A 27,970-nucleotide genomic window follows, 5' to 3' on the forward strand; every position below is an offset into this window, starting at 1 on the left:
AGCGCTCCACGCGCGTTTTTAGTAAAATTCATGTCGTTGCTCTCAACTTTACAGAAAGGAATGACGTGATAAAATAAGTGCTTCAAAACAGCTAACCGTCTACTCGTCTTCTCCAGTTTCTCCATTTTTTATTCTTATTAAAAACACACACTCAGTTACGGCTACCTTTATTCTGTAACAAAAAAAAAAAAAAAAAAAAAAAAACATCCCGACAAAGTCAGGTGTGACACCAAACCAAGACGTTTCCAAGTCGACAGCAAACATGAATCCTGATTGGTCAGTTTGTAGCCCAGGAGAGGCTGAAGTCACTGTCCAGGTGGGTTTACCTGGTGAAGGAGCGCACGTGTCTGCCCCGCCCACCTCCGCTCCCTCCCCCGCCGCTGAACTTGCTCCCCTGAGATCCCCTCCCTCCTCCTCCTCCCCCTCCTCCTCCTCCTCCTGCGGCTCCTGCGCCCCCGCTGAGCCACGACAGTCCTGTGCCGCCCCTGCCCCGCGGGGCTCGATCTCGAATGGCCAGCCGGTAAGCACCTGTGGGAAGAAACGCAGCAGAACCAAAACGTTCAGCCGACGAAGAGAAGCGCATCTGATTAAACGGAGAGTTTATTTAAACTAAATCAACAAGTTAATTTGTTTCAGGACGTCAACTCAAAATGTGAAACTGGCATCACATAGATTCATCACACACAGTGTGATGTGTTACATTACATACATTAGTTTTTATTCCTAATAAATTGGATAATTATGGCTTAAAGAAAAAGTCTTAGAAAATTTAAATAAAGGAGTTTTTAAAGACAAAAGTCGTATGAAAAGTACTTCAACACCAAGCGCTTGTGCACAAACTTCACGCCAGACTTCCAGCAACGCAGATTCTGTGCCTCTCCACTCTACCTCCAGACCCTGGGACCCAGGGCTGGGCCTTTATCGTATCGTTTTATCGTTATTGGGAAAGATTTATCATGAATTTGGGTTAATCTTGACAATGATAAATTCCAATAATATGTATATAAATGTCCCCGTTTTTGCCAGTATCGTTTTATTTTGCTAGTTTGTCCACAGCTGGATATCGTGAGCACATCAATAAATGTCAATAACGTCAGAAATATAATTAAATGCAGTTACTGTGGGCAGTTCAGTGATAAAAATCACATTTATTCATTTAACAGGTGTCCCGATCAAACATATTTTGAATTTTGCTTTGATATATGTTACGGGATTAAATGTGTTTTTTTTTAAAAGAAATCATTTGTGTTTATGGCAGTGTTGTAGTACTCGAGTCCGAGACTCGAACTCGAGTCCGAGTCATTAGCTAAATTTAGAGACTCGTGACTTGACTTGGACTTGAGCACTGATGACTCGAACTTGGACTCGGACTCCTACATTCAGATCATTCTGACTCGGAAATTGAGAAAAAGACTCGACTTTTTTTTATATCATTAGGCTATAATTTTAATATGTCATTAGAATATTATTTGGTGTATGATTTTAATATCTAAATGTCGTACCGCGCACGTGACGTCACCATCTCATGAGCAACGCCCCTTGCCGCTAAGGTTGGGCAAACAGTGTGAGAGCGCACGTAGCAACCAGCCGTTACACATGCAACAGATACGATATGAACGACTTTACAGCTGTTAAACTTTCACAAGAGGATGTCCAGGCGCCCATTTTACTGGTAGAACTGTGGAACAACATACCAACGTTCAGCTCAAACGATGGCTTGAGTGTCGAGGGCTCGGAAAGACGGGCCGAGTTGATAGAAAGGTAAGTCGTTGTTTTTCTCCTGCTTGGTGTTCATAGCGTCATCGGCCGTTTTTTTTTTCTGTTTGTAGTCACCGTCCAGGAATCGATATAAATTTTCCGGCCCGCCGAACAATTTAGTCCGGTCCGGTGGCCAAATGCATTATCATTATCCAACGGCTGGATCTCCTCGCTGCATCGACCGATCCACACCAGATTTGTTGTGAGTAATGGGGGAACGCTGCCGAACGCGTTTGTGGGAATCGCCCGGTGGACGGGCGAGGAAAATGCGTGACAGCATCTGCGGTGGCGGCCGGCACCGCGGCGGTGCGCGAACCCCGCCCGCCGGCCGGCACCGCAGCGGTGGCCAATAGGCTGGAGTGCGCTTGGCTGCGAGGGCCGATCGACGCCGCTTGCGGCTTTAACATCCTTCATATGCGGCCTATCAGCGTACCTCGAGTCGCTGTTGCGCGTTCCATAACAACAATGTTTAAAAACCATGGTTAGGAGACGTCTTAGACTTGGAAAAAGAGGTAGTTTTACCGAGTAAAACCAAGGGTAACTACAGCGAAAGAGTTATTAGTGCAATGGAATGTTACTGCTTCATGTCATACATCACACGTCACGGCATGTTTCTACAACGAACTTGGATCAATAGTGACTCGACTCGGACTCGACTCGGATGAGTAGTGGACTCGACTCGGACTCGACTCGGATTTTTTTTTTAATGACTTGGACTTGACTCGGACTTGAACACTGGTGACTCGAACCTGGACTCGGACTCGAGGCATAGTGACTTGACTACAACACTGGTTTATGGGGCTATAATTGACATTAGGTCAAAACCACAAAGCTACCTAAGAAGACTACAAGAATAGTCTTACCGCTTTAATCGTACAACAATATATCATGATAAAATTTTAAGTCTTTATCACCCACCCCTAATGGGACGTTGATTTTGAAACGCAAACTTATACTTTTAATCTGAAAAGAGGACTTTGAACCACTGAGCAACAGTCCAGTCCATTTCTCCTTAGCCCAGATAAGACGACGCTGACGTTAGCAGATAACGCCCTGGATAGCTCTGCTGGGCCCACCGTGCCTTTCTCAAAGCTCCCGTGATTACATGGCCAGAACAACCCCGTTTTTATATTGGTCTCATGCATTTATTTAGAAGAGTTGCACAATATATTAAACAGATAACGCCGTCGGGTTATCAGCGTGGACAGTATCGCAATCACAAAGGATCGCTTGGATGCAACGTTTGGCGGGTTGATGCATTAATGCGCTGCAAGCTGATTCAGATCGTTGCCAACAAGCTCACAGATTTCACTGCCTAGGATGCTAAAGATCAGTGTTTGGGTCATTGGGAAAGAAAAAGGGTCGATGTCGGTGTTGCGACAAGCAGCCACTAAATCGTAATTTCAAGTTTTCTTTATGTCGTACAAGAAAAATGTCTTTTGAGTTTTCCCTTAGCTGGAATAAGCGCTTGTAATGTATTTCCAATCTATATAATGCTTGAGTCTCACAGATTGAGTTGAAACAGATTAACTGAGATGCTCTGGTGGGAGTGTGTGTTTTTACAGTGGACGTACTCGCAGGCAGCTGTCGGGAGGGCATCGGCCCCCGGGCGAAGTTGCTCTGACCTCCGCGGGGTTCGCTGTAGGTTCCTCTGTGGGTCACAGCAGGAACTTGGCCGCTCCACGAAGACCCGCGGCCCCCGTCCCTCCGTGGATAGTTACCTGCGGCGCCAGACATGGATGCTTGTTAGCCAGCAAAGGAAGGACACCGCTGGCCGTTTAAACAGACAAATTACCTGAGAGCAGGACGCCTTTAGGCTGCGGCGGAGTGAAAAAGCGAGTCTGGTTGTGAAACGTGGCTCTGCCTCTGTTGCCGGTGAACAGTCCTCTGGTGGGGGGCTTGGGCGTGCTTTTCGGCAGACGTTTGGGAGGCAGAATGCCAAGGGGGTTAGCGATGTCTTTAAACTCCGCCGCCACAAAGTCATCCACGTGCATGCTGGGAGGGCGGGACGTGTTCTGTTTGCGCGAGCGGAAAATGTCGTGGTGACGCATGACGTTCTGGCCGAACACCCCTCGGCCTCCGCGGCCGCGCGGCGCCGGCAGCATGTGGGCCCTTTTGGCGGGCTCGATGTAGTCGGACTTACCGCTGCAGAGGGAAGCACAGAAAGACGAACAGGTTTGAGCCTCAACCCTAAAAGACGAAAAGGCGAAGCTACGCTGGGGCTGCACCTGGATGTGATGAAGGTCTCGTGTTTGTGCTTGCCCAGTCGGAAACCTTTGGTCACCTTGGTGTGACCGGGAGAAGACGGCTCCGACAGGAAGGAGCGCTCCAGCTCGGCCTTCAGGTCCAGCTCCGGACAGCACTCCTGAGCCAGGCCCACCAGATCCACCTTCACCTGAGGAGACGTTCAGAAACACGGGTGAAGAAAACCAGACGTGACAAACCTATGTGGTAAATTTGTCCCTCAAGATCAAAACTGTAAATGCATTATACCTTCTGTATTCTCTGATAATTACTGCTCTGACAGAATACACTCAGTAAAAGAAGAAATGCATGTAAACGATCTCCAAATCCACACTTACCATGTCCAGGTCTGCTTCAATGTCATCGGTTTGGAAAGGAGAAAACCAGAGAGCTTTAAGCTGCTCATCCAGAGCTTCTGACAGAATAAACACCGTCCTGCAGCGGAAATCAAGAAAGAGCCTCTTTATTCTTAAAAGGAGCTCATTTTCATCCTGCTGATGAATTCGTTAACACACTTATCAAAAACAGAAGATGTATTTTATTTAACCTGACTCTAGCCAGATTGATTTCAATCCGCCTAGCTTCACTCACATCCATCTGGGACATCTCCCATAGAGAGTGATTTCTCCAACCAATTTTATTGTCCAGCCAATCAGGACGCAGGGCTGGAGTTTCATAAATGTGACGTAGTGGAGAAGCGACCATGAGACTGTTTTGATTCAGACAACAATGGTGGCTCGCATCGAGGAAGCAAGCATTAACATTGATGCTGCTATTTCTTCCGTGTTGTCCAATCTACCTAATATTGTTTCATTAAAAGAACATCAGAGAACGGCTCTGAAGGCTTTTGTTGGTGGAAACCATGTTTTCGCCCTTCTCCCGACCGGATTTGGCAAGTTTTGTTTTCCGGGGCGCGGACGGTTAGCGTGAACTATGTTAGGAGGCCTTTAGTCCTTATCGCGGTCGGCCCGGGATCGACTCCGACCCGCGGCGCTTTGCCGCCTGTCTCCCCCCTCTTCCTGTCAGCTCACTGTCAATAAAACTCGTGCCTCTAGAGCCGCAAACACATTTAAAAAAAAGATTTTTTTTTTTCCTGCGTCGCTCTCATCAGCGTCACGGGTTAGCTTCGGTGTGAGTGGTTGAAATAGCACGTCGATAAAGATGACAGACAAGTGGCTTATCCAATCATATGCAGGGATTTTTGATAAGGCCCAGCCTTCTGAAACGCCGTCTGTCCCAGATGGATGTGAGTGGAGCTAGGCGGAGCGAAATCTATCTGGCTAGGGTCAGGTTAGTATTTTAAAGCAAATGGGTGAAAACAACATGCTGCCTTGAAGACGAACCTGTGGTTGAACTGAGCCGCCAGCGTTTCGGGCGTGGGCAGAACGGGCTCCGTTTCTGCGGCAGGAGCGGTTTCCATGGCCGTTTCCAGCGTCTGCTTCAGGACAGCCACGTTCTCCATCATGGACTCCATGGAGTCGTCGTCTTTACATGTTTTCTACACACAGACGAGACGGCAAAGATGTACACTGAGGCGACGCCAGCTTTTAGAAAAGATTCATCTGTACGGCTGCGCATCGTAGATACCGTCATTAGCTTCTCCAGCGTTGTGAGCGGGTGTGACTCCGCCTCCTCCCACTGCAGCAGAGCTTTCATGTCGGAGCCTGACAGCAAGCGAGGAGCAACGCAGGCAGGCTCCTCGCTGGACGCCTGGCCCTCCTCTGCGCACTGGAAACAGGAAAGAGAAGGAAAACAAAATAGTCAAAAGTTCGTTTTTACCCGCCGTATGAGACCGACTGACTGCCACTGCATTAAAACATTTATTTATTTTTTTATTAAGTATTCGCCTTTATGCTGATACATTACAAAAATTACAGGAGATTCTTAAAAAAGGTTTTAAAAGCTAATTTAGTGATCATTTGACCCAAAGTATAATCGATGTATTAAATATAAAGATTACAAATATAACCAGATTTCAATACTTACGGAAAAAAAAACATTAAAAATAAAAAAATAATTAATGTAAAAAACAAAACATGAAATAAAGAAAAAATGTATGTAAAATAAACATAAAAAACTTCTGCTGATTTTGTATATTTATTTCTAAAAGAGACTTTGCATGTTTTTAGCTCCAGTACAGCCTCTGTGCAGCTTAGAAAGTTTTTTAAAAGGTTATTTTTAAGATTCTTCTTTGCCTGTTCAACCCTCCAGTCTTTTGCTAACTTTTTAAAAACACAAAAAGCTTTTTCCAGCGTTGCACCAACCAGTCCTGCGCTCCCCCCCCCCGACAATAGAGTCACACTTTTCTAACAGGCAAAAACAGTCCAGCTCTCGGCAGAAATCGTCCTAACAGCGTAATTTTGTCCAAATCCAGCGATGGGTGTGTACATTTCCAAGGAGAAGTTCAAAGTATGATAAAGATCCGTGATTGACAATTGGTCGATACGATATTCTTGTCACATCCCTGTTCAAAATCCCCCAAATCTTACCAAAATCCTCTGAATGTGGCTCATACCCGGCTAACGAGTCTTTATTCCCTCTTAGAAGGGTTCAACTGTTAACTCTGAACCACAAACCCATTATTTTACTCCTCACTTTTGTCATTAGCATCATTCGTGTCGATCCAGTGAGATCTTGGGGCGCTCATGGGACTTTTCCATGGACTCCGCTGGGCTGTACTCTACTCCACACCGCACACTTTGAGAGTTTTTCCACTGGCTTTTTGCCCCCTAATCAGCGCAATACCCACTATCCAGCCTACAAAAACAAAAAGCCCTACATATTAACAGTATTTTGGATTATTTTATATTTCAAAAGCAAGACATTCTTGGATTGTTTATATTTTTTGTTTTCCGTTTTCATTTGTAATGATTTCTTTAAGGTTTTATTCAATCGTTTGTCACTGTATTTGTTCAGAGTTAGAGCTGCACTGCTTAACAGCAGCAGGGTGCTTCACACGGGAGGATCATCTAGCTCAGGGGCCTGCAAGCTTTACAGTCTAAAGAGCCATTTTACCTACAGTCCACTTGAATTGAACTCGTTCAGAGCCGCAAATGTTGTATAATTTTGATAAAGATCTACTGTAGGAAATATGTAGTCATTGTTAAAGAAACACCCTTTTGTGTCTATTTTGAGGTTTAAAAAAAAGAGGATGGATGGGATGTTGATATTTGTGGATAATTATGCAAAAGAAAATCATAGTTTCCAACATAATGAAAAAAATGTTGATCTAAAATGAAATATTACTGGCACTTTTAGTATCATTCTCTTGTGAAAATTAAAAGAAAAAAACTGCTAAAACCTGCATTTATTATCATTATTACATTTAAATACCATAATACAAATATAATTTGTAGCCAAAGTTATTAAGAGCAACTGTGGAAGGTCCAAAGAGCCACTTGCAGCTCCGGAGCCACAGGTTGCAGACCCCTGATCTAGCTTAATTGCTCTGCCGGTTCTGCTCATGCAGACCACCGTCTAATTTTCACAGTCAGACGCCCTTCTGAGGGGATCAAAAGCAGGTCTGACTCCCATCGCTTGTCAGGCCCCGTCCGCTGATTGGACCAGAGAGCTGACATGAAGGCTGCAGATTGAAAGTATACAGAGTTTAAACAGCGCTTTTCTAGTCATGCTGACCACTAATCACGTATCAACCACTGGTCTGCATCGGTACCAAATTATGCCCAAACTGGACCAATTCTCCGTTGGTGCTCAGCGGTACTTCTCAGGCAGTGTGTTTTATTTAGCCATAATATAATTCACATTCTGCTGATATCAAAGCAGAACCCACCGTTGCCTCCGTGTTGAGGATTTGCCTGAGAAAGTCGAGCAGAGCCGATAGCAGATCTGTCGAGTCCTTGCTGAAGGAGACCACCAGCCTCTTCAACAGCGAGAACACCTCAGAACCATGTTTCCTCAAAGTGCTGAAAGACAAAAGTTATAGGCGAGGCCTGAGAACTGAGGAAATGCAGATAGTAGGATAAAATATGTAAATATGGTGAAACCAGAAGAAAAGAGGGGAGCTTTTACGCTTTGAGGTGGTAGATTCCGTAGTCGTGCTCCGTGAAGAAGGTCAAAGTCCTGATGCAGGTGAGGAGGAGAGGGATGCTGGCCTCTTTATTCCCTAAAACCTCCAAGAGGGAATTACACACTGCGGACATCATCTCTCGGCCTGGGAGCGCGTTAGCCAGCTGTTCGGCCTCGGACACGCCCTCGCCGGGTGGAGGCACCACGAGGGAAATGTCCTGATAGAAACAAGGGTTGGATACATGAAGCGGGTTCAACTTAAAGGAAACTGTATCGCTCTAGCAGCTCCTCAGACCTCACCTGGTCACACAGCGACTGCAATATCGTCCCCACCAACACGCTGCATTGCTGCTGCTGTAAGGAGTGACCAGCAGGGGGCACCAACAGAGACAGGAGCAAAGGGAAGAGGCCCGCCACCTGTTCCTCTCCGGAGACGGAGCCGGACAGCAGGTGAAGCGTGGAGCTCTTGCAAGCCCTCTGCGACACCAGAGCGTCCAGCAGAGAAAGCAGGCGCAGGACTTGGCCCCAGCAGACGCTTTTCCCCTCGGCCCTGCGGGTGGAAAACAACATGGAACATGAATTTAAAGCATAAAAAAAATTATAGAGGTCCTACAATACATTGAAATAGTATTAATCAACGTTTTCCCGTTTTACTAAGTTGCATTTTATCTCATAGATCAACACAATGTAGAAGAAAATGGTGTTGCTATTTTTCCAAAAACAAATCTGAAAAGTGTGGCCGGTTCTCAGCTCCTCCCAAGTCAAAACTTTGCAGAACCAGCTTTAGCTTCAATGACGGCTGCACGCTTTTTGCTGTTTTTGCAAACTGTTACGGATTATATGGAGATTACAGAGACTGGGCTGCGAATGGCAGTTATCATGGAAACAACAGATAAACAACAGAAAATGGAGACACCGAGCCTGACATGCTGGGATTGGACAGAATGACTGATTTAGGGAAAGATGTGTCGGCTAGGACACGTCTGTATTATAGTATAATCTTCTCCACCAATCAGATATCATACTGTGAACGCCCCTAAATGTTTGTACACAATGGGCCCTACTTAATGTCTGTGTGAGGAATGAACGAGGCTCTCTGGCGTCCAGAAAGCTTCCCGTCGCGTTGTTGTGTATGAGAGTCCAGTACCGAAGCTGTAAACATCCCTCTGCCTTTTAGATTAAATATGTCAAAATATAGTTTCTGTTTCAAGTCTTTTTAATCACTGCAGAAGTAAGAAACCCAACGTTATTCAGGCAAAGAATTTGGGGTGACACACTGCAAAAACAGACTAAACTTAACTAAAAATAAGTTACAATTTTCTTGAAATGAGTGTATTTGTACTTGATTTGAGTAGGTAAATAAGATAATCTGCCAATGGAATAAGATTTTTGCACTTAAAATAGGAATAATTCATCTCCATCAACTTATTTCAAGTGCATTATATCTAATTATCTTATTTTAGGGGTAAAACTACTCTTTCTATTGGCAGATGATATTATTTACCTGCTCAAATCAAGGACAAATACACTAATTTCAAGAAAATTTCACTTATTTTTAGTTCTGTTGTTGCAGTGCAGACGCAACCAGGTCAATACTTTACCAAAACCTTTAGGCTTAAATTTGTGCCCATTGTTTTATGAAACATAACTCAAGCTCGGTCAGATTTGATGGAAAGTGTCTGAACAGAAACTTCTCACCTTTGCGACAGACGTTTGCTGAGACTATGGCATTCGAACACAGACTTAGATTTGAACAGCTCCACTGCAGCTCTGGCTGCAGGTTAAGGGTCTTTGCCCTTACAGCAGGCTATGAACCTTAATTAGGGCTGAACAATTAATCGCATTTTCAATAAAATGGTGATTAAAAAAAACCCGCAATTTCCAAACCGCAGAGGTCTGCAATTTTTGACTATGTAACAATTAGTGAATCAGACGCGTCCATTAGGTGTCGGTAAAATGTTTAAAGTGGGTTTACCTCCACATGGAAGAGAAGACAGTTGCAGCAGTGAGATAATCTAATTTTATTACTTGTTTTAGAGTTTATATAATCATACACAGCATTAAGTTCTGGTCAATCAGTTTAATACATTGACTTGCTTGTTGGTTGGACTTTGCACTTTATGTTCAACAAGGATTTATGTCCAATTAAATGAAAAGCTGTTCTCTTGAATAATATTCTGATCAATAGAAACATTAAAAGTTCATATTTAAAATAGTCCTTGTTTACAAACATCTTTATTTAGAGGCCATTTTTGTTGTTTGTGGTTAATGCAGAGAAAAGTCAAAATTGCAATTTTGGTTGAAATATATTGTAGGCAGAACGCAATCATTACTGCTCCGAGTTTAGATGGCGAGGAAACAAATTGATTTGTTGTTTGTATATATTTTAAAACACATGATAAATTAAACTGGAAAAAAAAAAAATTGCATTAAATCGCAATATTAAGAAACAAAAATCGCAATTAGATTATTTTCCAAAATCGTTCAGCCCTAACCTTTACCCAGTGTCAAGTTTTTGCAGCCTCTAACGAGTTCTCCTCCAGGATTGATCTGCATTTAGAGCCATGCATCTTCCAAACGACTCTGATCAACTTTGCGGTTCCTGCTGAACTAGGCTTTCAGGGTGAAGCGCTGAGTTCGTTTTCCACCAGGCTATTAGGTGACTTCTGAAGGTGAACTGGTTACACAGGGTTTGGATTTATAAAAGCGTGTCGGAGCAAACGAGGATGAACACAAACGAGCGCCACACGTTTCAGATTTAAATTTGCACAGACTTTAAAAAAAAAAAAACACCAAATTTTCCTCCCGCTTTACAAATTTTAACCACGTTGAGTATTCTGTAACATAACGTCCCACTAATTAGCTACGCATTTATAGCAATTAGCCAACCGCAAACGTGTGCGGGGTATGAATACTTTCGCAAAGACGCGCGTTTTACTTACGGCTGCAGCTCCTCGGACAGCAGCTCCAACACGGTCTTCATGACGAGCGTCGCGGTGGGAGAGGACAGGTCGGCCAACTGGACGCAGACCCTCCTCAGCATGGTCAGGAGGGGCGGGCAGCTGGTGGAGCACACGCACCTCAGCACCTCCGAAAGCACCTTCCACTGGACCCGTATGTGCATGCTCCACAGCTTCCTCGTGTTTAAGGCTATGGCCACATCTTGGACCGATAACGCCTAAGGAGGGAAATATGGAGGACGTTTGGTGCGCGTGCGACGAGCCGCTGGAGGGAACGGGCGAGCGGAGAGGAGAGAGAGAGTCACCTGGGTGCTCTGCATCGGCAGAGGAAGAGGCAGGAGCTCGGACAGCAGCGTCAGGCCAGAGAACAAACCCTCAGGAGCTTTTAAAAGCGAATTCAAGACTTCTTTGAGCATCAGAGACCACGTGTTACTGGCCAGAGTCTCTTCGGTGTGCGTGACCTGCGGACACAAACGCTCGTTTCATTAAAAACGACTGACTGCACAGCAAAAAGGAAACTAAGAGTAAGTAAATATTTCTTGAAATTAGTGTATTTTTCCTTGATTTGAGAAGCTAAATAAGACTATTTGCCAATGGAATTAGTATTTTTACCCCTAAAATAAGATAATTAGATATCCTGCACTTGAAATAAGATGATGGAGATGAATTGTTCTTATTCCATTGGCAAATAGTCTTATTTACCTGCTCTAATCAAGGAAAAATACACTAATTTCAAGAAGATTTCATTTACTTTTAGTTCCCTTTTTGCAGTGTGAAACCAACTACACTTCATATTTCCTGTGTCTAACCGTTCACACTGCAAAAACGGAACTAAAAATAAGTAAAATGTTCTTAAAATTAGTGTATTTGTCCTTGATTTGAGCAGGAAAATAAGATGAGTTGCCAATGGAATAAGATTTTTGCACTTAAAATAGGAAAAACTCATCTCCATCATCTTATTTCAAGAGCAGGATGTCGAATTATCTTATTTTAGGGATTAAAATACTCATTCCATTGGCAGATAATCTTATTTACCTGCTCAAATAAAGGACAAATACACTAACTTTAGAGAACATTTTACTTATTTTTAGATCCGTTTTTGCAGTGCAGTGCCGAGCCACCAACCTCTTCGCTGACGCCCTGCGTGAAGGTGAGCAGCACGTCCACGATGAGCGCCTGCACCCTCGTCTCCTCCCCGTCCAGACGGCCCGAGGCCGGAATGGAGCACACTATCATGTGGAGCGTCACCAGGACGCTGGCCACGCGGGTGTCCCTGAACTGAAAGGCTCCCCCACGGAGCAGCTCGGTTAGCATGGCGCGCAGCAGCCGGAGCGTGCTGATGCAGATGCTGAGGATCATGCAGCGCTGCGGGGTCGGCCCCATGTGGCCGAGCATGCGCCACGGCTGCAGCAGCACGCCGCACAGCTTCTGGAGGACGCGCACGCACGTGTCCAGACCCTCGCCGGAGAACAGCTGGACGCCTGCGAGACTCCACTTCAGATCCCTCTGCTGACCTGCGGGTAGAAATGACAAGCGAGTTCACGCTAGTGACTGACAACGGCAGTAAAACGGAAAGCTACATCGACCCATTAAATATCGCTTTGAGTTATTAAAACTTTTATTTTTCTTTACCTTCAATGGCAGGAGGCGGACAGGCGATGTGATAGAGAACCCTCAGAGCGGTGACCAGCCCGGTTCCCTCGGCGTTTAGCACGTTTTCCACATTCTGACGTCAAACAAACAAGTTCATTTGTTAGAATCCACAGATTTTTAACCAAAAGACACGCAGCTCTTTGAACTAGCAAAACAAAAACGGGGTCTGATTGGTTTTCTTCAACTATGGCAAGCAAAGAGTCAAATGTTCGGCAAATATCCAAACGCTTTTGGTTCTGCACTGCAAAAAGGGAACAAAAATAAGTAAAAATTTCTTGAAATTAGTGTATTTTTCCTTGATTTGAGCAGGTAGATAAGACTATTTGCCAATAGAATGAGATTTTTGCACTTAAAACGGGAGCAATTCATCTCTAAAATAACATAATTAGACATCCTGCACTTGAAATAAGACGGTGGAGATGAATTGTTCCTATTTTAAGTGCAAAAATCTTATTCCATTGGCAAATAGTCTTATTTACCTGCTCAAATCAAGGAAAATTACAATGATTTCAAGAAAATTTCATCTACTTTTAGTTCTGTTTTTGCAGTGTGTTTAGGGGCAACAGAAAAAATAGGGCTGAACATAAATTCATGCCACAATGTTCAGACGTTTATTTACAAAAATAGTTGAAAATCACGTTTACCTTTGCCTTCATGAACATGCCTTATTGTGTTTTTGCTCACATAAAATCCCAACAAAACACCCTTATGGACGTTTTATTGTTGAAGCAGTTGAAATGCTTATGGATGTCAAAGATATCTCATTTCACAGATATGTTTACACCCGTATGGTGGAATTAATAACATCTATAAACTAATTGGTGGACATCTATAAGGGCAGCCTTATGTAAAGTGTCACAGAAGCGGGAAAGCTTTACCTGCTTGATGTAGGTGATGAGAGTGGGAATGCTGCTGATCTCAAAGCGGAGTTTCTCCAGAGGCTCCAACCATTTACTAAGCTCTGCAGAAAGAAAACAGATAATCAAGCAATTTAAAAGCTTCTCCAGCGGTGGATTAGCGTAACGGTGGGGATGTTTACCCTGCAGCTTGGCATTGGTGTCGTCTGCCTTGGCTACGGCCAGCAGTGGAGCGGCGAACTGCTCCATCATCCGCAGCTCATTGGACGTCTGCACCACCATCAACACCAACATGCACGCGTAGTTATACGTCACCGCCTTACGGGATTTGGCCTCACTGAAAAGGACAAAAAAATAAATAAATATTGTAATTTAAACCTAACAGAAACTACAAAGTATTAGAAAGAACAGCAGAGATGCACCAGTCAGCCTTTTACTGACAAATACTGACTTCCAGCTTTCTTTGACGTCTGACCTGATGATTTATCATTTTGATCGATTTTGGGTTTTGCCTTTCTGAGGATTATAACACATAATGAGGTGTTGCTGTTTTGTTTTTTTTCTTCAAAAGACAGGTTGGTTTTGAATCCAACAAACTAAGGAATTACAAGACCGCCCCGATTTATGTCTTAAGTTGTGTAATTTTTCTTATCAAACTCAAAAAAGTTAATCAAAGCAGCTGTTTGCTGATGTGTTTAAAGACCAAACACATCAGCCAACAGGTTTTAAGTTTTGATCCATTCCATTAATTCAGCTTTTTCAGTATTTGATCAGCCGATCGCCGATCTGAGTCCAACCAAGCTCAAACTGCTGGACGTGGGGACGACTGGTGCATCTCTACCGCTACGGCCTCCGTACCCCTGCGTCTCCTTGCTGTGATGCTGCAGCAGGGTGACCAGGCAGGACAGGTTGTTCTCCAGGCTCAGAACGTGAGCCACAGCGCTGCGGCCGGTCTGCGTGAAGGTCATCAGGTAGAGGGCGTGGAGCATGCCCAGGACCTCCGGGTTGTCCCCGTCCTCCAGGCCCGTGCCTCCCTCTCCCCCGGCGGCCACGTGGCTCATGAGTTCGGACACGCCCTGCAGGGCGTGGAGCGCCTGCATCAGCCACACGCAGAAACCCTCCTCGCCGAAGCCGGGCCCCGTCAGCGCCCCCTCCCCCGATGTCGGCGCGCTCTCCTCGCCCTCGGACTCCGCCGCCGACGCCAGGATGCGCAGCAGGAGGTTGGTGGGCGTGGCCTGGGCCAGGAGGTAGAGCAGGCCGGACTGCGTGAGCGACAGGAAGCGGAGGAGGTCTCTGACGGCCTGGGTGACGCCGACGTGTCCGGCTGCGGCGGCCGCTGACAGCACCACAACGGTGCTCTCCAGGAATCGGCACGCGTGCATGTACCTGACGGAGGACGGAAAAACAGACAACACGTGTTCAGCTCAGCAGAACATCCCCCCCCCCAAGCGGAGCACTTGGAGGCTTTAGGTCGCCTGACTCGGTGTGTGCACCTATAGAGGGTTGGGTAAGGGTTGTCCCTCTCCGGCGGTCCCGTTATCCTGGCCGTAGTTGGGAACGCTTTCCCGGGGGGTTGCACCATGCAGTGAGGGGCCGTCTCCAGCAGGTGGTGCAGCTCCTCAAAAACCCCCGCCAGCCTCTCCAGCTCGGCCTCGCCGACCGGGGAGGAGCTAAGCGGCGGGTCCTCCTCCATGGGACTCTCCGAATCCTCCATCTCCTCCTGAGGGTCAGAGTCAGTCACAGTTAAATACGACCAATCTAACAAAACTGTGACCATGACGGAGCCGTTTGTGGTTATAAATGAGGTTTAATCTGTTTAAGGTTGGTTCACCAGGCAGGATTTTAAGCCCGGTTCTTTTTGGGGTGGTTCTTGAGATAATCTTAAGAGATATTCCTGCCGTGTGTGATGCATTAAGAGTGATCCACTCCTTTAACACCTTTTCTTTATGTTATGTTCTTGTTATAAATAGTCCACTAACTATCACCGATATTCTTCCTCGTCATCCATCATTATTTACCTTGAACCCACGTTTAATCTTGAGAGGTTTCGCAAGATTTCCTAATATCTGAATGATCCTGTGAGAAATCTGTTCGTGTGTGTTGGGCTTGCCGTCTGACCGGACACCACACACACATACCTGCCACTTTTTATCGTTACATGTGGCGTCATGCTTTAAAAAAAAAAAAAAAAAAAAAAAAAAAAAATCGCATGAGCATGACTTCAGGATGAAGGAACTGCAGATGAAGCTGAACCACAAAAAACAGCATTATGGAAATGTATTAGTTACAGTATAAGACAACAAGAACAATTGCATTTCTTGTGTATAATGCAGGGTGAATGCGTTAAGTTGACATGAAGCACAAATGCTTTTCGGGCTTTATTGCAAAAATTAGCAAAAACGTAAGAATAGTTAAAATCTTGCAAATGAGTTGAAATCTCCACCAAAACAACAGCTTAAATTGCTGTTAGATGCAACAACAAGAAAATCTGAGCATTGGAAGACTTTCAATCTATAATAGGTGAAATAAAGACAAACACTTGGTGAACTGTAAAAAGAAAGAACTAAAAAAAAAAAAAAAAAAAAAAAAAAAAGCAGAAATTGGATGAAAAGGGTCTAGATCATATGTGTCAAACTCAAGGCCGTCAGGGCAATTTATCCGGCCCTTAAGAGCCAAAAAAGGCATTTAATTTCATAAAGTAGAAGCATATAGACAAGCTGAAACTGTGCCTCCTGTAGCGAGTTTTTTTTAACTGTGTAGTAACAGCATCCTGCCACTAGATGTCGGTTTTTCCACAACACATTAAAACAACCAAGAAATGTCCAAAAAGAGAAAAAGTGATGCAGAATGATGAGTTTAAAGTGTAACTATCAATTTTATAGCAGATAAACTGTTTAAATGGGCCTAAGGGTGCTAATTTTATGTTACTGACGTCTAGATATATTGATCTAGTGTAATAACTGTGCAAACGACAGCGAGTTTAAAAGGAAGATTTTGGACTTCCTAGTAAACCTGCTGTGATTTCTACACAACGTACAGAGGAAGCCATTTTTAGCATCTGACACGTAGTTCAATTCGTTTAAATCTCTGAAAGTCACATCAATGTGAGTTTTCCAGCGTTCTGATCTATGGATGATGGATTGATGCATCGTTAAAGGTGAGTTCGCAGGAATCCGTTGTTTGCCAAAACAAGTGAGTGATGTTAAGGTTTTAGGCAGGAAAAAGGAGGGTTGAATCAAAACCCCTAATGAGACATATATGTCCCAATAACACAGACATTTAGCAGAAATTCAATTTTTGGTGACAAACAAAACAAAGTAAAACTATGAAACTTTCTGGGCTGAAAATATCACAAGAGTCGAGTCATTTTGATCTGCCTTTCCCACGTCTGTTTCCCTTTGTCTCGACTCTGTTTCTATGAAGCTTTATCTGTAAGAGAGAAAAGGCCAGCTGTGTCAAATAAAACACAACTTAACGTTTTAGGTGAATCTTTAGTGTCGCAATTAAACTAAATGTTTAATAGGTTATCATAGTTAATGCCAACTTTATTTCCATCTACTGGCGGACTCCAGGTATTACAGCAATTCTAACTGGAAAACCCACAGAAAGAAAATGGAAAAAACATCCGGTTTAAAATATCAGAAGCACAAAATGTCATGCTGAGATGGTTAATCTATAGTAAAATCTCACACTGTAAAAACTGTTAATTATGCTGTGTAACTGCTCTGTTTTAAAATGAATGAAATTTACGTTCTAAAAAAAAAAATAATAATCAGATGTCACACAAACTGTGATTTAACAAAAGCATTGTGGGAATTCATCTGCTGTCCTGTGGCCTTTTTAAATGTTTGAATGGTGTTACTAACTCAAACAGCACTAGGTTTTGAATCATATCTCCTCTTTGTTTCTATGGGAAAAAAAACATTTTAAAACAACTGAAATCTTTTCAAATGAATAAACGTTTGTAGCAGCAAACTGAATATTCTACCCTGTGGATTTCATTGATAATTTACAATCCAGCTGGAGGTATGAAGACACATTTTAAGAAGTAAGTCATTGCCATGCGTGCGCGACCTTCAAATCTGTCCCCCACAGGCTGAGTGTGTGTGGTCACCTGCTGGGGTTCGCTGCATGCCGCAGCCGCGTGCTGCAGGCTGACGAGAACCTCGTACATGTGGCTCTTCTGTAAAATGGCGTTGCCTGCGTTTATTACGCGGACCGTTTCTTCACGCAGGAACAGCTGCACCAGGCGCTGTGAAGCAAATCAAGCTCAACGTCAAAACATGTCCAGAAACGCTCATTTTCTTTTATATCAATGAAAGGTGAGGGTCGGCTATGACTTTCGACGACTTTGCTCACATATCTTAGACTTAATGGTAGAATTAATGGTCCTGTTTAGGCACTTTTTAAATATATATATACAAACATTCACTGTCAATTTATAGCAACAATCTCTGCAGTGCAAACACTAACTGGGTGGATGAAAATTATATATACATCTGCAATTTTTGGCTATGTAACAATTAGTGAATCAGACGCGTCCTTTAGTGTCAGTAATGTGTTTAAAGTGGGTTTGCTCCACATGAAAGGGTAGAGAGCTGCAGCAGTGAGATAATCTAATGTTATTACTTGTTTTAGAGTTTGTATAATCAAACTTTTACCAGAAACTTTCAGGAATCTCACCATAGCATTAAGTTCTGGTCAATAAGTTTAAGACATAGACTGGTTTATTGGTTGCACCTTATGTTCAACAAGGATTCATGTCCAACTCAATTAAAAGATTGAATAATATTGTGATTAATGAAAAAAAATAAAAGTTCTTGTTTTAAATAGTCCTTGTTTACAAACATCTTTATCTTAAGGCCATTTTTGTTGCTTGTGGTTAATGCAGAGAAAAGTCTAAATCAAATCGCAGTTTTGGTTGAAATATATCGTAGGCAGAACGCAATCATTTCTGCTCCGAGTTGAGATGCAGCAGCTCTTTTAGCACCTGATCTGCACAGCGATGAAACAGATTTGTTGTTTGTATATTTTTAAAAAGACATGATAAATTAAACTTAAATATAATCGCATTAAATCGCACTACTCATATATATAAAACAGCAATTAGATTATTTTCCAAAATCGTTCAGCCCTAATTATATAGATAGATAGATAGATAGATAGATAGATAGATAGATAGATAGATAGATAGATAGATAGATTTGTGTTTAGCATCTTAGCATCAACACATTAAAATGAATTCAAAATGCTCCTGCTAACCTGATAGCCACTCTTGCCTGCGTTCCCTGCCTGTAGGAAAGCCTCCACCCCTGCAGGAGTGCTGATGAGAGCGTCCAGAGCTCTGAGGATGCTCAGCTTCAGGGTGGAGGAGACGTGGTCGGCGTGGAGCAGCTCCAGCAGCACGTTCAGGGCGCCTTTACGCAGCAGCTCGGCGAGAACCTGCGGACACTCTGCCAAGCAGGAAGCCAGCTTGGCGCCGGCCTTTAACTGTCTGAGGTTGAGCGCGATCGGCTGCGTGAGCGCGATCTCCATACTCAACGCCTGGAGAGTCCACTGGACCAAAACGCGAACCTCGGCTTCTCCCTGTCCCTGTTTGATTAGATAGGCTAAACCTTTGTTCAGAAGTCCGGGCGCCTCCTCCAAAGCAGTGACCCAGCGTGTGTCTCTGTCTTCCCCGGTACCAGCCAGGAGCTCTTTGAGCTGAGCCACGGCCTCGGCCTCCTCTCCGCACGCTGCTCCTTCTGTTCCTCCGGCATCTCTGGGCTCCTCTACGCTGGTCTTCTCCAGCTGGGCGTCAAAGCGCGTCTTGTAAGGCGGGGAGAAGTAGACGAGCGGCTTGAGCTCTCGCTCGTACGGATCGTACTGGACGGGGGGGACAGAGGCCAGGTCCTCGGGGGTGTAGTCAATGTCGAAGGTGGGCAGCTTGAAGCTCCCGTTATCCAGGTCGTCCTCGTCACTGGAGATCTGCTCGTAACCATCGTCGCCTAGCGGGAGAGGAGCAAAGAAGGTACGTTAGGTTTAACCGTGCCGAGCGACGATTTATGGAACGCGTTTTCTTTAATCAAAACGAGGGGAAAATGAGTGAGAGCGTGGAGTCCGGCATAAAATCGACTTGGTCCCTCGATCAAACACGTACACTCACAAAGCTACTTTCTGATGGCGGCGTCGCTCCGGCATGCAGGGTTAGTTTCAGCATGCATGATGTGCCTAAAGCACGCGCTCGGCGCCGACCGTGAGGAAGCATCGGGGCGGCTCCCGTGGGACGGCGTATGGAAGGTTAATCCCCGGTGGAGCGCGACGCGCCGTCCAGCGGGCGCAGGCGGACGCTGCATGCCTGAGCAAGCACTCAACTTGTTGCTCAGTCCCAAAGGGAACCTGTCCCCGTAGCCCCGCCGCCACGACGACGTCCCGCGGACGCCCGCGCAGCCCAAAGACCGGCGAGGCGGGGTTTCCGGGGGCCGAGTGTCCATTTGGGATTGTTGCTTATCCCGCTCTCATGCAAGAACTCCCCTACCTTCCTCCATCTCCTCCTCGTCCTCGTCCTCACCGTCATCCTCCTCCTCTTCCTCCTCCTCCGGCGCGCTCCCCTCGGTGCGTGCTTCTTCCTCCTCCTGGCCCTCCTCTTCCTCCTCCTCTTCCCCTTCCTCCTCCTGCTCGGCGTCGGAGAAAGGCTCGTCCGCGGGCAGCGACCTTTCCGGCGACACCGCTTCTAGGTAGTCGTCGCGGCCCTGGCTCGGTTCTTCTTTGACCACGCCCACTGCAACGGTTTAGAGAAAAACGCACCAATGATCATTTTCATTAACTAAACTATCCTGTCAGAACCTCAAGGTCTAACGCGTCTCATAGAGCAACTCAGCTGGTCAGTTAGAGCCAAGAATTAGCCACATGCAGGGAAACCCTATAAACTAAAACATGTAAGAGGCTGCAACGGTCCTAAGACTGGAGCGGAGGTTCGACTTCCTGCAGGAGCCTAAACATGCAGCCCGAGCTACGATAGATTACTTTAGATAAGAACATGTTAGAACGGTCCAGTCAAAGCCCAGACCTTAGTTCAAATGAGAATCGGTGGCAAGACATGGAAACTGATGCTCATAGACGCTCTCCATCAAATCTGACGGGGGTAAAACTTTTACTCTCTATATGTGAAAAAAAGGACGGTAGAGCCATTATGTGAAACCATAATGACATTTACGATGGGACAGACAGCGACTCAGGATGCACACAGATTACATTTAAATATGCAGACACCACAAGACATAATATTTCCACACCGATTTTCTTCTTCTATGAAATCGGTTGACTGCTCTGACCAACAACACTTTCTGAAATGCTTAAAGCGTGCAAATAGTCCTTAGGGCCTAATAAACAGTCAAAAACACAGACAGCGGTCTCTTTATAAGCGACATAATGTAGTTTACTGTGCTGTTACATAAAGTCTCTACAGCAAAGGCTTCAATCAAAACCATGAATTATTTTCCTTCTTCTACTTTGTGTTTATCTAGAAAATAAATCCCAATGAAATCCCGTTTATTTTGGGGGCTGTAAGGTCACAACAACAAAAAAAGGTCCAATAAAAGCAATGCAGTGTGCAGTATTATATTATGCCCACGCAAAAGCATTGTGTGATTTGTGTACAAGGGCGACTGTGGCTTGATGGGTTGAGTAGTCGTCTGGCAATCAGAAGGTTGTGGGTTCGATTCCAGCTTCCCCTTGCCACATGTCAAGGCACTTAACCCCAAATTGCCTACCGAGCTGCGTCATGGTGTATGGGGAGTGTTGGCCTAGTGCACTTGCACTCAGAGAACGATGCAAGTACCCGGTCCGATCCCCAGCGCCTGCACTCTGGGTCCCTGAGCAAGACCCTTAACCCCAGAACGCTTCCCGGGCGCCGCACATGGCAGCCCACTGCTCCCCAATGGGGATGGGTTAAAAGCAGAGAACAAATTTTGTTGTAATGTATGTTTCAATGTTTCAATGACAATAAAGATGATATTACTATATTACTATTACTATATTACGATACAGTTATTCAACCGATCTAGTAACACAGATCTAACCCGTCATTGGTACTTGCTCCTCTTCGTCATCATCTGGCGGTGGAGGTCCAGGTGGGGTACGAGGCCCTCTGGGTGCTGGTCTGGGTGGGCTGCCATTATACTGGTCGTCTTTTTCCCATTCTTAAAAAAAATAAAAAAGGAAAACACAAACGTAGATACCAGTACATTTAGCGTGCAAAAAAAACCCAACAATCTAAGAGATCAGAACAGCTGGGCAACTGAACGGCTTTCTTGCGATTAGTGCTGCCACCTTGTTTGATGATCCTCTTGAGCCCGCTCGGCTGCTGCGGGGGAGGCGGCGGCGGCGGAGGAGGCGAACTGTGGTCGTGTCCGTGGGCGCGCTGGGAGGTGCCGTACACGGCCAAAGTCAGGCTGGTGTACCAGCCGCGCAGCACCAGCCCGTCTGTGTTCACCTGCGAGCACAGCGCGGCGCCGTTATTCACAAATCATCACGAGAGGACGGAAATCAAGTGGTTTTTTTAAAAAAAAACGACCGGTCACCTTTCCACTGGGCCTAAAGACGATGGACTTGTTTTCATCATATTCCAAACTGTGGTTGAAAAGCAAAAAAAAACAGGCAAGAGTGAAACAACAAGGAAATACAACTAGCAGTCTGAAAGAAAACACACATTTTAAGTTGCTTTGGCTTTCCTTCAGTCATGTCTGTCTCATACGTCTAGCAGAAATAAAGCCTGAAGAACTCTGGCCCACTTATCTGCAAACATGTCGGCCAACCAGACTCAATGAAAAGCCTTGGTACGGTATGTTCAGGAGGCCAGATGACCTGGTTTTATAGGCCTGACCGACCGAAGCAAACCCAGATCCCCATCTTGAGTAAATACCGTGAAACATCTATAATTTCACCCAGAGTCCTCATGACCACGACACCATGCCTAATCCTGATATACCCAATGCATCATTCCTCAAAAGAAAAGAAAGATACTTCCTCCTTCCTTCTTAATATCTGTTTTTGCTTGAACTGATCACAAAAGAGCCACATTCCAGGAAAAGACCAATCGTGTATAATAAGTTAACAATAATGGGAAGCATGGGAAGTAATTTGGCTGAGAATCAACCTGAGTCAGTATCCGAGAAATGTTTACTCAAAAACATCCCAGCCACATCTGAGATGACATTTTTACAGCAGTCAACGATGGATAGAGCAAACCTGTCCACCCGACGCTCCCAGGACAGACAATAACCCGGGCGTGTCTCAGTAAGCCTTAGAAAAAAGGCCAACTCCACATACGAGTTCACGCTCCGGTGCCGCAGCGCACACCTTGCTCATTAACGGCGCGAGGATAAAACGGCGACACAAAAAACATTCCATTTCACCTCGCTCTCTTCTACGGGACCTCGAGAATCTCCGTGTCACTTTCAGATACAGTGTGGGCGGGCTGGGGCGACTGGACCGACCAGTTAGCCGGCACAGGGAACAAAGAGACTGGAATAAGGATGGGTGCGCAACAGTCCTAAGAAAACCAGTCCCACATGCTGCGCCGACTGGTTCTACAGGTGGGACAGACCCTTGCATCTCGGGCGACCGGGGAAACCGAGATAATGAGCAGGAGACGGTTTGAAAGTAAATGGGAGAAGGGAGGGTGGAAACAACGCTGACCTGCCCAGTCTGTTGAAGGTGGGGTTGTTGGGCTTGGTGACATTGTTGAAGAACAGCTCCAACTGAAAGGCATGAGGAGACGTCTCCCTGCCAACACAGCAATGACACACAGTTAGGACTTTTACCTTTCAGCAATTACCACCGATTGAACAAACACTTTTTGTTTTTTTAGATACATCGTAAACACAATGGAATTTGGACTAATGGTTTATCTATTTTTAAGATGACAACAACAACAACGATAATAATTATACATTTTATTAGGGCTACAAATTCCATAATAAAAAAGTAATATTTAAACAAAATAATAATAATAACAATGGTGAAAATTGTAGAAATTTATTTGTAACAAAGGTATTAAGAAAAAAACATGACTTTCTGAAAATATCTAGAAAGCAAGTAGTTATAAATTATCCATCCCACGTCTTTATTTATAAAGCGCTTAAAAACAGCCAACAGCTGAAACAAAGTGCTGTTCAACTTTCTACAAACTAAAACACATCCATTAAAGAAGTACAATAAAAAGATAAATGTATAAAAACACTTAAAAGAAACAATAAAAAACTATTTAAAATGAAAACCAAGTCTCTCTAGTGGTAAAAGCCAAAGAATAACAGTGTGTTTTAAGGCAGGTTTTAAAGGTAGACAGTGAAGAAGTCTCTCTTATGTGCAGGGGCAGGTTATTCCACAACTCATCTACCTTTTATTCTAAAAGGTAGATGAGAAAGCAAAGACTGATTCTTTTCACATTACAGTAATCCAGGCGGGATGATTTAAGCATGGATTAATGTTTCATGGAGTTGGCAGCTGCCTTAAGTGATAAAAACATGATCTAACAACTGCTCTGATCGGACCATCAAACTTAAAACCCAAATGAGTGACACTTGGTTTAAAATATGCTGTCAGAACAATATCCATGTATGTTAGTAAAGACTTGACTTCGCCACATTCTTCAGAACTTAATCACCCTTTGTGCCAGCACATTCCAAGCATCAATATCACGTCTCTTTAAACTTCTCAGCAGGGAATATGTCGTTAGCAACAACAGCGAGGACGGTCTACACAGAGGGCGACCCAGGCTCGTTTTCCTAAATGCAAAGACCTGTGGAGGGACAACCTGAGGACGTAACAGAGAATCCACATCTGCAGGGGACCGGCGCTGCCGTCTGTTCACGGGGCCGTGCAAACCGACTTTACACCCCTTTAACGTTTTTTTTAAAAACATTTTTTTAGTTGTAATATAATAAACGTTTACATTACAATCTCACACTGTGATACAAGTATAGAACCTTTTAAGGTTTTATATTTACAAATAGGCATATCTGCTCTACACGTTCTTTTTGTTACACGTCTATTGTGGCATGTCTCCTTACTAACTTTTCATATCTAGACAAGGACTGGACGATATAGGAAAAAAAAAAAGAATATCGATAAAATAGAAATCATATTAATTGATATCGATAATTATCAGAATAATTCTAAACATATATTTTAAGTGCCGCCCTGGCCATTTTATACTGTTGTTTTATGGCCTATTTTTAGATAAAGAACAGACAAACACTAAATTTAAGCTTAACCCTTTATTCAACCAACTTTTTACCAAAACTGCCAATAAGAAAAAAAAAGATCACATGCTCTTTAAACTCTTTGTAGGGGCGGAGCTTGGTGACGGAGTGTTCCTGGGTCTGCGTTTGTGATTGGTTGGGAGGATGTAATGACTAATATTAACCTACACGATAGGCTAGAATGCAAAAGGAAGGAAAATTGTTATTCTATTGGGTCATCCTGCTGGAACATGAACCCCATTCTCAAAACTTAAAAGGTAGTCGGCGATTTTTCCGGAAGTTTCCCAAAGTCCCTTTTTGAATACCTGCACATGCACAAGACTGTCTTACATTGCTTTTCTGCTCTTCAGGGGTAAAACTCTCCCAAATCCACTCTGGTCTTATTTCTTTCTCCTGAGGCCTTCCTCTTCTTCTCATAAACATGAACGCAGATTGGTTCTTGCAACTCTCAGGCATGTTCAAAATATACGGTGAGAGCTACAATGAACGGCTAACAGCTAAGCTAACCGCTAAGCTAACCAGATACATAAACACTAGAAGTGCGCATACTCAGCCAGCAAGCGGAAACTAACAAGGAACGAGCATGGAAACTAACGTTAAATGAGCGCGGCAGAATGACTGACGTGTGGGAAACCAATAGATACGACGATACCCCCGGAACTTGAGGGACAGAGGGGAATGAGGGCAGGAACAAAACTATGACAAATTCCTGCCAATCGCACCGAATGACAGGAATTTGTTGTAGTTTTTACTGGCCTGCAGCTCCCACAGAGAAAGATTTTTTTGAATCTCCTTTTACTGAATACATAATGTTTTGACTACTTCCAGGATGGAAAGACCATTTCATCCAGTAAAACAAAGTGTTTCTCAACAGGATTACCAACTATAGCTTTAAGCTGGTTACATACGCCATGAGAACAAAGAGATTCTGTCTCGTAGTCGGGGTGGGAAGAACACAAAAAAAGTTTGTTCCGGTTCGGTCTATTCATACTACACTAGACACTCAGCTGCAGAAATCAGCCTAACGTCACTGAAGAGAGGGGCCACGAAGAGCTGAAAGTTGAGTAGCACACACAATAGCTCATGGTGCGCTCTGGTGCTATTTGGAAAGACTACAAACACCAGGGACGTGTGGCGCTATGGGGGCAGGAGTGCCCCACAAGGATAATTTATAGAGTAAAGGCTGAAAGTGAGAGGAATTAGCCTGTTCAACCATTTACACCACCAGATTTGGGACGGCTCCACTGCAGTTCAACAGATGTGTGAGACATTTCCGCTTCTCCAACCTAAACACACCCATCTAAATCCTGTTCAATCACAGTACAGCAGTCAGAGACCCCTTGATAAAAAAGCTCTGCCCCAACGTTGTGTCGAGACAAAGCAGGGAGACCCTCCAAGACAGGGCTGAGAGAACAAACCTCATTCAGGTAATTTTGCTCCATTTGTCTTTCTACCAACTTCAACCAACTTCTCTTTCACTGGTTGGCAAAAGCATTCCCACAGCCTGATACTTCCAACTCTGAGTTTCATCTTGAGGGTAATTTTTCTTTTAGCAATGTGAAAGTGTTAGTTGGACACCAGAGTCAGGATTGATATGTTCAGGGTTTTAATTTTCTGCCACATGTACATGTACTGAGAAGTTAGATTTCGGTCCAATCTAACCACAGCAACTTCTTCAATATATTGTCTGTGCTCCTTACGTGGCTTCAAGCAAGCTGCGAACAGGACTTTGGGTGACTTCCTTTCAAACATTCAACAATCATGCTACTCTTTCACGGAGGCCAGATTGGTGTTGTGCTGACAGTTTATATGTTGACAGATTCTCCCAACAGAGCAGTGGAACTTGGCAGCTCCTCCAAAGTTACAACCGACCCCTTTGATGCTCTCTCCCTGCTTGGCCCGTCAGTTTAGATGGACAGTCATGTCTTAGTAAGGTAGCTGCTGCATTTTCAGATGCTCTATGAGACATTCAGTGGTTGGGGTATTCTTTTATCACCTCATGCTGTTTTAAAACTTCACCATAACCCTGAACTAGCGGGAGCGCTCCCACGTCTTCTGTATCCCGTTTGTTCCCTGACATTCTTGAATAAATCTTTGAGGCCATTAAAGAACTGCTGGATTTATACTGAGATTAAATTATACAAAGGTGTATAATTGCCAGTTAGATAACTTCTAAAGGCAAGTCGTTCTCATAAAACCTAAAATAAATAAAAAACACATGGCGGTTTTTGGTTGCAACCTGACAAAAAGGAGAAGTTTAAAGGAATATGAATATTTCAGCAAAGGTACTGGATATCCGATTAGACCACATACGTCTAAAATAGCCAACTAAAGTTATTGTTCAAGACTGTGCATGTTATGAAGCATCCGGGAATGCACAGCAGCTCTTACCCAAATGCTCTGTTGTCAGGTAAGTTACTGTGAGCTTTGATCCCAGGAGGAATGACCCGGACCTCTGTGATCAGGACCCCGCAAGGAAACCGCACCACATCCACGTTGGTTAGCTGCAAAGCACAGAACGACAGTCATCCACTGCATCACAAAAACACCAGCCACTTCCCTGCCTCATCCAACACAAACAGAAACATTGGTAGCTGTTTATTATACTGTAGCATTAGCCTGTTAGGTAGCCAGCAAATAAACTACACGCTCTAAGGACCAAAATAAAGCTGCTGTCTAATGTTAAGACACTATTTAATCATATAAAATATTATGAAAGTGTTTTACTCAACAGTTCGTGCAATAACGTGTGAATCGTGACGTAAAGGCGACCCTTTTGGCCGTTATAAGTGCAACAACACACAACTGCTAACGTTAGCCAAGTTAGCATCGTTAGCGTCAAAGTTAAGCACCGTTCCGCAAAAAACTACCCTATGAAATCAGAATGTAGTTCCCATGCGGGATATTCAGGGGGAAACATACAGGACTACGTTGTGATGCAAAGGTCAGAATTACCTCAGCGCTCTGATGCTTAAAAGTATCGATAAAAAGAAGCTCCGTTGAGGTATCCCCCGCCATAGCTTCCTCACTTTGGGGACGGGAAGTAATCAACTTCCGTTACGGTAAATACATCCGGGGCAAATCCACAAATTGCGATTATTATTATTATTATTATTATTATTATTATTATTATTATTATTATTATTTATCAAATAATAATATAACAGAAACGATAATAATGATACTAAATATAATAATAATTGTAATAATAATTAGAACATTTAACTAT

At 44.2% G+C, this 27,970-nt stretch overlaps 1 protein-coding gene across 2 annotated transcripts; it reads right to left on the reverse strand.

The window, feature by feature from the left end:
- Positions 1 to 105: 105 nt before the first annotated feature.
- Positions 106 to 27,792, reverse strand: virma (vir like m6A methyltransferase associated). Of its 2 annotated transcripts, none has more exons than XM_036133630.1 (27): positions 27,697 to 27,792; positions 27,133 to 27,245; positions 23,177 to 23,263; positions 22,060 to 22,108; positions 21,809 to 21,971; positions 21,559 to 21,678; positions 20,049 to 20,258; positions 18,761 to 19,485; positions 17,613 to 17,750; positions 14,992 to 15,218; positions 14,357 to 14,884; positions 13,681 to 13,835; positions 13,520 to 13,602; positions 12,621 to 12,714; positions 12,114 to 12,502; positions 11,294 to 11,449; positions 10,971 to 11,206; positions 8,329 to 8,578; positions 8,032 to 8,246; positions 7,793 to 7,925; positions 5,590 to 5,730; positions 5,346 to 5,500; positions 4,341 to 4,437; positions 3,987 to 4,153; positions 3,554 to 3,903; positions 3,333 to 3,479; positions 106 to 528 (listed from the first exon to the last, which is right to left on the reverse strand). In XM_036133630.1, exons 1-27 carry the CDS (start codon positions 27,757 to 27,759, stop codon positions 323 to 325), a joined length of 5,397 nt encoding a protein of 1,798 aa, XP_035989523.1. In that variant the 5' UTR covers positions 27,760 to 27,792; the 3' UTR covers positions 106 to 322. The 2 variants fall into 2 exon arrangements, with proteins under 2 accessions (XP_035989523.1, XP_035989513.1); XM_036133620.1 differs by having other exon boundaries at positions 20,016 to 20,258.
- Positions 27,793 to 27,970: the final 178 nt, after the last annotated feature.

Source organism: Fundulus heteroclitus, chromosome 3 (assembly GCF_011125445.2).
Source record: "Fundulus heteroclitus isolate FHET01 chromosome 3, MU-UCD_Fhet_4.1, whole genome shotgun sequence".
NCBI lineage: Eukaryota > Metazoa > Chordata > Actinopteri > Cyprinodontiformes > Fundulidae > Fundulus > Fundulus heteroclitus.